Below are 9,508 nucleotides of genomic sequence, written 5' to 3'. Positions count from 1 at the left end.
CAAAGAATGCTGATTTAAAAATGCAAACCATCTGAACACTGATGAGTGGGCAGGTTGCAATAACTTCAGGGCAGAACTAAGTTGCACAACAGTCATAATACTGTAAGTTGACTCCCACAGGACATCGCCTGCAGTGATTTAAAATTGGAAGGGGGGGGGAGGGTCGAGGTGCTGCAGAGAGCAATCTTGCAGCAGCAGAGTGCAAGTAGGAGATGGGTCAGTTGGAGTAATAGCTTTTTTCCATGTGGTTTGTGTGAGCCCAGCGAAACGTGTGGAGCACAGGGTTATCACACTCAAGATTTTTTTTTTTTCCCCAGTGTATTAGAAATGAATGTGTTTGCAATAAAATTTGGTCATCCAAGTGTGACATTATGAATCCTCACTCTGTTTGGACACTGCCTTGAGTCCCAAAGTCAGCTTGCCTTTTTTAATGTTCTAGGCTTTGTCTAGATCATTAAAATAGACTGTGTTTGGAAATGTAATGCTGTGGCCTCACATTCCCAGGAGGTCAGCGGAAATGCTAGCCTGAAGTATCCCTGCTAATGCCACCAGCGGTTTGTTCTCGCCTCTGCATTGTGGTAGGCAATCGCCTCGATTGTGCTGAGGCAACTGGATGCGTGACCACACTGAAGTGGATAAAGGGGCTGACGCAGTTTAAAAACAAAGCAAAAAACCCCTCTAACATCTATTTCCCCACCCTAACCCCCTGCTGTATCAGTTTACTGGTCCAGTTTGTAACATGCCAGCCCCATACGCAGAGGTGTTGGCAGCTGCGGAGGCACGGTGCAGGAATGAGGGACAGAGCGGAGAACGCCTTACACCCGTGTTATTGCTGGTTTCTTTTCAATGTGAAAACACAGCCTTAGTTACAGCTTCAGTCTAAACTTTGCGCTCAGCTTTGATGTACTTTAGCAGCTTGCAGAAAGGTGATAGCGTATGGTGACTGTGTTTTTGGTCCCTCCTGATGGTCAGGTATAAGCAGGCAGTGTGTTACCAGAGGTGTGTAAGCTGTGTATGCTGTTCGGATGTGGTGTGATGAGATGGTGGCTCCTGAGGCACAGGCTGTTAATGAAATCCAAGCCTGCCCCCGCTCCCGTTCCCCTTTTCTGATCACAGCTGGCTGGTACGAGTGTCTCTTAAGTCCCACCATTAAGCAGTCATTGAAACAAATGGGGTTAGAAAGAAAACTCCAGAAGAAGGGGCTTATTTTTAATCTAGATCAGGTAAGTGATCTGTCACTGAGTAGTACACTGAGTTACACTGTGGCGTAGCAACTGAGGCTGACGATGACTATTGTGCAGGGAGGTGAATGATAAGGTTTATGATAGGGGAGGGCCGGACTTCCTTCAGCCAGCTTTGCCACCAATGCCCACACCACTTGATTAAGCAAGTGAGTTCGTGTAAGGGCATAGTGTGCGCGATGGTCCAGCAATGTGTTAGTGTATTTTCCTTGGAACACAGCCCCCTCAGTCAGACTTTATTTCATTTTGGACCATGCATCCCTCCACTAATGCACAAGCTGTCCAAAATCCCCAGATATTAATAGAGCACAGATTTCCAAGTCTAGGTCTGACATTCCCTATCCACTCCCCTTTATGTAAATCTCTATCATTATCCTAAAGGCATGTATTTAGTTAGTTGTGCCATCCATCCCCCCTTCTGGAAAATGCAAACCCCTCACGCCTTGACGTGCAGAACTCCTTCATGCCACCTCAGTATGCATGCAGCATCCATAGCAGAGGTACAACAGTCGCTCTTATTCGGGTCTCATCCTGCGCGACAAATGATGTAACCCACTGACGCTGTGCCAGTTTATACCAGCTGAGGAAAAGAAAAGGTTCCCTTCCGACCCGCTGGTGTGGTGCTCTCCCCTATTCCCCCTTTATGGTATCCACAGAACACCATCCTTTCCAGGCTGTGGGCAGAGGAGGGCTGTCCAGCTGAGAGTTTGTGCTCCCTGCCTGGTTCCTTTGGGGACAGGCTTGCTCACAGTCCCACTGCGTAAGGACTTTCAATGGCAAAAGAGAAGACAGCTAATATTGTCCCCACTGTGCATACAGCCAGGCACGGGTTTTGCTTTTGCTCTCTTTCATGCTATGCTCGGTATAGCAGAAGCAGGCAGACACATGATCTCCCCGAAGGCAGGATCCAGTGTTACTGTAGAAACCGGCCACCACCTTCTTTGTAGCTAGCAGCTGTCACTGTGTGGTTATAGCCAAAGCGTGTCACTCCTAGTGTCTGCAGGCTCTGGAGTTTGTTTCTGCTTCTGAATCCTCTGTGCTACAGCTTGGCGATTAATTCTGCACCTTCTATCAAAGTGTGTTACGATATTTCTGAATTGTATCTATTTTTAGAACCATTCTTGATTAATACTTGATGTTCTTTCCAGGTTTCATTTTCCTTCACCAATACTTCGAGGCACAGAGGAGTTGGTAAAGGCATTGCCATGAAACCTAACTTGAAGCAATGGAAACAACTCATGCTGTTTGGGATCTTTGCATGGGGCCTGCTTTTTCTGGTGATATTCATCTATTTTACAGATAGCAACACTGCTGAGCCAGTTCCGAGTTCCTTTTCGTACATTGAACCTAAGAGGCTTCTGCCCCTTCAGGGCAAGCAGAGAGTCATCATGGGAGCCATTCATGATCCATCATTCTCTGAAACCATTGATGGGAATGAGGTACTTCTTAATGAAGATCTCTTAGGTACATTTAAATCGGGGACTGGAAGTATTAAGAAATGGACTGATTTGGAAGATGCCTTTAGAAATGAAGATGAGTTTTTTCCATCCCAGATAGGAAGAAAATCAAAAAGTGCTTTCTACCAAGTGAATGACGACGATTATTTATTTGCTGCTGGTCAGCCTCGGTCGCACAACCACCTTCAAGAGATAGCGAAATTCATCTCAGCCAATGAGGATAATCCAAAAGTAAATATTCTACAGAACAGCTGGAGCCATCAGAGAAGAATGAGGAGAAGGAGCACAAAGCACAGGAGAAGCCAGATGCTTGATGAATCTGATGACTGGGATGGGCTATATTCCACAATGTCGAAATCCTTTCTTTACAAGCTTTGGAAAGGGGATGTCTCTTCCAAGATGCTAAACCCTCGACTGCAGAAGGCGATGAAAGATTATTTGAGCACCAATAAGCATGGGGTGCGGTTCAAGGGGAAACGAAATGCCAAGTTGACAGGAGACCAGCTATTCTGTGAGCTAAAAGAAAGGGTGAATGTGAAAACAATAGATGGCAAGGAGGCTCCTTTCTCCACTCTTGGATGGGAAAAGCATGTTCCCCAAATTCCACTGGGCAAATTGTATACACATGGCTTTGGGAGCTGTGCCGTAGTTATGTCTGCTGGTGCAATACTGAACTCCTCTCTGGGGGATGAAATAGGTGGGTGAAATGCATCTATTCATGTGCATATGTATGTACATGTGTGTGTTCATGTTTGTCTTTCAAAAGGTTCATTCTTCTCAAGCATGGGTCTGTAAAGTCTGGTTGTTCTCTCTCACCAGCGTTGCATGAATGTGAGCTTATGGACTTCAGTGAAGCTGTTCCCTTTCAGGACAACACAACTGAAAGGAAAATCGGGCCTGAAGTCATAATTTGATTTAAAGAAAACAATGGTGCCTTCCTATCATATTACAGCTTGTAGTATAAAGGAGGCACTGGTTTCATCAGGTCTGCCATATTTAACATTTTGCTGCAACATGTGTTTATTTCTTCAGCAGATTAGAGCCATGTTCACGTTTTATTCTGCAAAGCTGTATCGTACCTGTCTGTATTTTGTGGTGGCTCATAGAGAAACTGCTTGTTGTATTGCTATCCCAGATTGAACTTTGTCTCCACGCCAAGAAGCAGTAGAGCATCCTCTTCATCTCTTGCATGTTTAGAGTTCACAGACATATAGAACTCAGACCCTTGAGCAGCCTCATGCACTGAGGTCAAGTCCCCTGACCTCTTTTCCAAGAGTGAATTTAAATGAGTTTAAGTATCTCCGCCCATTGTTTTTCCATTGCTGCACTGTGTCAGTGAGGTTACTGGTGTGCTGAGATGTCAATGTCACACAGAATTCCCCACTTCAAGGTGGGAGTTTTGTAGTAGCTATTCAGAAAAGGATTGTGGAGCCATAAAACTAAGCCAGGTCAGTTTTATTTTTTCTTTTCAAAAATGGGTGCTACTACTCATGTTAACGTCTCAGTAGTTCTTCATTTTAGTAGTACACGTGCAGTATGCTAAGAGTGCTGAAAGAAGGATGAAACGTATGTGTCAAACTTGCTTCTGGAGCAAGAAGAGTTATTTCCTTCAGTTCTCTATAAAAACCTTTTGATGTTCACTCATTAATCCTCCCATCTTCCAGGACTTCACATCCCAATACTTGCTTCATCGCACTGTATCATCTCTTTGACGCAGATGGGTTTCCTTTAAATCTCTGGGATGTATTAGAGCTGCTATCATTATCAAACTACTCTAATAGGCTTCCAGCACAGTACAGGTGCCTGGCCGGCCTGCAGCTAAAATCACAAGGGTAACCCCCAATTTCACAGGAAGCCCCACTGATTTAGAAATCTTTGGGGTGAAAAAGCTTAACAGTTCCTCCCTTCTCCAGTGTGGTATCCTTGACTGAAACAAAATCTTCTGTCAGTGTTCCCCAGCACACCCAGTTTACACCAGTATGGATTAGGGCTGTACTGGCGAATCCATAGCACATTGTGACATATTTACATATTACAGCAAGCATCATGACATATTTACACACTCAGGTGCAGCCCAGGTGTGGACTTTGGTGCTTGACATGGTACCTGGGGCCTGTATGCTCCTGTGTGTACCCATCTTCTTGGGAACACTCTGGGCACGGAAAGCTTATGCCATTCTTGGAGGAAGAGCTTTTGATTTAATTGGGAAATTGTCATCTGATGCTGCCTAAAGGGAGGAGATGCTGTTTGGTAAGGCCTGCACAGAAGTTTCAGATCTCCTCCTACCTGTTGTACAGGAAAGTGTGTGGGGCAGCAGGAGTCACAGAAGGCTTTTTCTAAGTGTCTTCCAGGCCATGGGCAGGTACTTGTGACTGAGCAGAGAATTTGACCCAGAATTGCGGGGGGCCAACTGACTGCTTACAGCCATCCCAGAAGGGCCTGGTGCAAACCTATGGGTCTTAGTGGTCAGTGCAGCTCCTGGAAAGTGCTAATATATCATGCGGGTGTTTCCCACTTAAAATGGAAAATGGAAGCTCCAGCATCTGTTTGTATTATTATTCCCATGGGGAAAAAGTTATGTTTCCCCTGCAGAGTCCGGATAGTATGTGTTACAGCTAAGCTCTTGGCCGTGCCTTTCCATCTCCCCTCTAGTCCTTGAAAAAGTGAGAAGAGTCTGACCAGGAAGAGAAAGATCAGAGTATACAAGATGCTCTTTTTCCTTGTGCATGCACAGCTGTAAGAGAAGACTGTCCTCTCCCAGAGCTGGCACCAGGGCTACCAGGTCTTGGCTGAAAATGCAAGCAAACCTGGCAGTTTGGAGGCACCATGGGCGGCTGGTGGTGCTGCTCTATGGAGTCAGCCTGGCACTCGTGCTGAGCACCTCTGTGTCCACAGAGGCATGGCAAAGTCAGCGTCCTTAGGGAGTGGGGAAAAACACCCCATGCATGAGTTCTGGTTTTTGGGCCATGGGCTGTACAGCCTTGGTTGATGAAGTTGCTGCAGGCAAAGGGCTTTTACTATTTATCCTCCCGAAAGAAAAAAAGGCATAAGAAAGCAGCAGCAGAGGTCCTTTCTCTTCATAGGCCTTTAGCTCCCTCTTCTGTGTTCCTATGAGAAACTCAGGGAGAAATGTTAATTTGTGTTCTGCCTTTTGCCCTCCTCCCCTCCACCCCCCTGATTGTTTTTGAATGAAACTAGGTATGGAAATACTGTGCAAGTACAGCAAACACTCCCATCGTGATCATGCTATTTAATGGGAGACCCAATTATTTTGGCATCATCAGGAAGTAACAGGGATCTGTGATCAAACCCCAAACTTTTTATATCTTTAAAGTGGTTATCTCCAAATACTTAAGAAGATTAAAATCAGTTGACTTAAAACCAGCTATTATCAGTGTTAAGCTGCGTCCTGATCATATATTTTATGGTGAAGGAAAGGTTTTTGGTCTTGATATGAAGAACCAGCATGGGTAATGTTGGAAATGCAGCACACTGTCTCTCAGTTAAGTTGTGAACCATACAATTCCCATTTCGCGACCCAATTCCCAGTTCTCAGTCAACAGATGGTCAAAAAGTTGTCAAATGCAGGTCCAAATTTATATTCTTAAATTCATAAGCAGGTTTCAAGTATAAAGGACCTTTGTTTTTCTTTTCCTTTTCCAAAAACGTGGAGTACCTGCAGCTTCTGTTGACTTCATGTCCTCCAGCTCCTGCACAATCAAGATGCTTATGTTTAGGCAGATGAAGGCTAGGTGTTGAGGCTAGGGTTGTCCCTGCATAGGGACATAGAAAAAGCCTCCACTCCTTCTTAGCTTCTGAGGAGTTGGACTCGGTGGACACTTGGCAAAAATCTCTCTTTTCAGACACAACATGTTAAAGCAGGCAAGTATGGCTGAGATTGGACTGCTGGCTTCATGTCACACAACGTTTTCTTGTCTGGAGTACGAGAAGTGTGGAGTTACGGTGTGAAGGGACGGAAGATCCCAGTTTGATAGGATCAGGCCTGAACTCCATTGAAGCATGGTGGTTATCTTCGGAAACTTCTGCCTCCTCCATTTTTGAGCTACAGACAACCACATTTTGCCCATTTTGGCCTGAATCATATTCTCTGCTTCCATCGATAGAAGGGATAAAAGTAGACCAAAATAGGGGGCTATTGACAGGGACAGTGTGTTTCTGGACAATGGATATAATGTCTTACCCTCCCTCCACCTTCTGGCCTTTGAGATCCCCTTAAAAGAAGCACTGGGAGGGTGATTATCTTTTATCCAGTGGAGGCTTACACATAGTGTCTACCCTTGACCCATACTTGACCTATAGCTGCCTTCTATTCTGCATGACTCCAAGGTCAACTGCTCGTGGGGAAACTTTGGCAGTTCAGCCCTGTTAGATCTTTGCTACCAAGGGATCCTCAGCTTTCTGTGTGTGAGCAGGTTTGTGGGCTGACTTCCCTATAGAGACTCTTTAAGACTTGTACTGACCTTGAGAATAAGTACACGGTGTGATTAATAGGTTTGGGGTAGTCTGAGATTTTCAGGTATTATAAAATACTGTGAAGCACAAGCTTATAGTTAAGCATTGTTATTCATTCAAATGTGCAGTTAGATATCCTTGCAATTAACATGCTTTTGCATGGAGTAATTCTTTGTAAATTTTGCAACAGAAATAGTGAGCAATTGTGTGTACTGGGTGTACTAATAACCTTCCCACGCTAAGTTTATCCAATTAAGAGAAATATTTAAGTATTGCAAGCTAAATAGATGATTCTGAACTTTTTTCTGGTGCATTTTAATAATGTTAATAACGTACGGCAGATGCAAGAGGATTTTTGTTTGCGCATAGTAGAATGTTTATCATCTTTAGAATATCAAGATTAGGAGAAATGTGCAAGTTTTACGTTAGTTTAGATAATTTCTTTTATTTTACTGTTCTGTATTACTAAGAAAATCAAATTACCCCCTCATTTCTGCTCCTAGATTCTCATGATGCCGTTCTAAGATTTAATTCTGCTCCAACACGTGGCTATGAAAAAGATGTTGGAAATAAAACAACCATGCGGATCATTAACTCTCAGGTAAGATCTTCCTTTTGTGAATTCAAGTCAATGTCACTTCTGTACAATATGACATTAAATTAATAACTTCTGAGAAAGTGTTGGGTAATCTGGGAAACAGCTAGTGATTTAACAGTCATGATGTAGAGCAGGTAAAAGTTCTCCCTTACAGGGATGTTCACACTGCTGTCAGTGTAGAGTGATTGCAGTAGTTACTTGATATCCTTGTTTCAAAGAATTGGTTTGTAAAGTTTCTAATGTGTCCTGCAACTGTAAAGGCTCTGCAGGATGCCAGAGCTGTCAGTACAGAAGACCTGCACCACACTGCCTCTGGGATCTTCACAAAGCCCGGGCTGTGGGGATCCCAAAGCTCTTTTCTCATATTCTCCAGTTCCCCAATTATTTCCTCGCTGGAAGGCAAAAGAAATGGGAACTGAATTGTCTTAACACATAACTTCAGGCAAGTCATCGTTCTTTAAAAATTTGGAATGAACTAGTAAAAAAACTTTAATGTACACTGGATATTACACGTAAGGTGAGTTTGTTCATCTGAATGGAAACAGAACATGGGATTTTCTGCATATGGGTGTCAACAAATAATTGTGCATTGAGCTACAGTGACACCTTATGGTTAAGAGTAGTTTTTCAATTTTGAAAAAACTATTGCTTGAACTCTGGTCTTGGGCAAACCAAGCCTTTTTCCTCTTTATGAAATGCAGCCAAAAAGGAACAACAGAATTACTGTGGAATTTTGTGACATATTGAAATGGTGAGTTTACTTAGTCAACACCAGTAGTGTGGTTGGCCATGTAGCATGCTCTATACATACTGATTCTTGCTGTATGAGAGCAAAATTTTCATTTACTGTAATTCTTATGAATTTGTTTTTTCTTCTTCTTCTTCGAGTGACTGCCCATGCAAAATCCATCCTTGGTGGGTGTGTTCTCTGTGTGTATAAGTTCGTGTTCTTTGCCACCGCAGAGAGGACTGTTCACTGTCATTCCCTTCACACTTGTTTTGTAGCTCTTTGTGAGGCCGCAGGACAGACTAGATCTTTGAAGTGATCTGGGTCAAATATGCCCCCTTTCTTTTGCTCAGGGGAAGCAAGCAGAAATATCTTACTGTGGCTTTAGTGCTGAAATCAGTGTATCAGAGAACATTGATCTTCATGTCATTTATTTTACTTGTTGGTTTTTGTTGGGTTTTTTTCCTTTTCTTTGACTGTTCTCTGTTTTACTGTTAACCAGAACATCCTGGTACTGACCATGCCTGAACTCCTGTGCCAGGCAAGGAGGAGGGTTTAGAAACTTTTATTTAGTTGACTAGTCTAAGTAGGCTCCCTGTAGGAGAAGAAAAAAAATGCTTCCAAGGAGTGATCTGAGCTTTGTTAGCTCCCCAGTGAATTCAGAGAGACTAAACGGCTAAATTAGCTGTTCTCCACTGCTCGTGGCAGGCTGGGGTCCTCCTGGCTCCCAAAACTGCTACGGTACGCTCCCACTGGGGTGGTTATGGAGGGTCCCGTGGTCTTCTCAGCTGCACTGTACAGTGCTTGCTCTCCACAAGACCTCTCAAGAAAACACAGGGCATGGCTAAAGTTCAGGCCAGGTCAGCTCACACAGCTTCCTCACAAGTGTTTGTATTCCCACCACCTTGCTGCTCCTTCAAAGAGGTCAGAAGCCACCCATGATGCTCTGGTCACTTGCTGAGAAACTGGCCTTCCCCTCTCCAGGAGTGAAATCTGCACAGGCCACTTGATA

At 44.0% G+C, this 9,508-nt stretch overlaps 1 protein-coding gene across 1 annotated transcript in view; it reads left to right on the top strand.

Moving 5' to 3' along the window:
* The first annotated feature begins 2,446 nt into the window (after nt 1-2,446).
* ST6GAL2 (ST6 beta-galactosamide alpha-2,6-sialyltranferase 2) overlaps nt 2,447-9,508 on the top strand; it is a 24,226-nt gene continuing 17,164 nt past the window's right edge. The window contains exons 1-2 of the mRNA XM_009326251.1: nt 2,447-3,395; nt 7,675-7,772. Coding sequence (XP_009324526.1) covers nt 2,447-3,395; nt 7,675-7,772 — 1,047 coding nt within the window. The remainder of the gene's footprint in view (nt 3,396-7,674; nt 7,773-9,508) is intronic.

This window comes from Pygoscelis adeliae, unplaced genomic scaffold (genome assembly GCF_000699105.1).
Source record: "Pygoscelis adeliae isolate BGI_AS28 unplaced genomic scaffold, ASM69910v1 Scaffold156, whole genome shotgun sequence".
Lineage (NCBI taxonomy): Eukaryota > Metazoa > Chordata > Aves > Sphenisciformes > Spheniscidae > Pygoscelis > Pygoscelis adeliae.
Note: the sequence above shows the minus strand (reverse complement) of the source record. Positions and strands in the feature narration are given on the sequence as shown.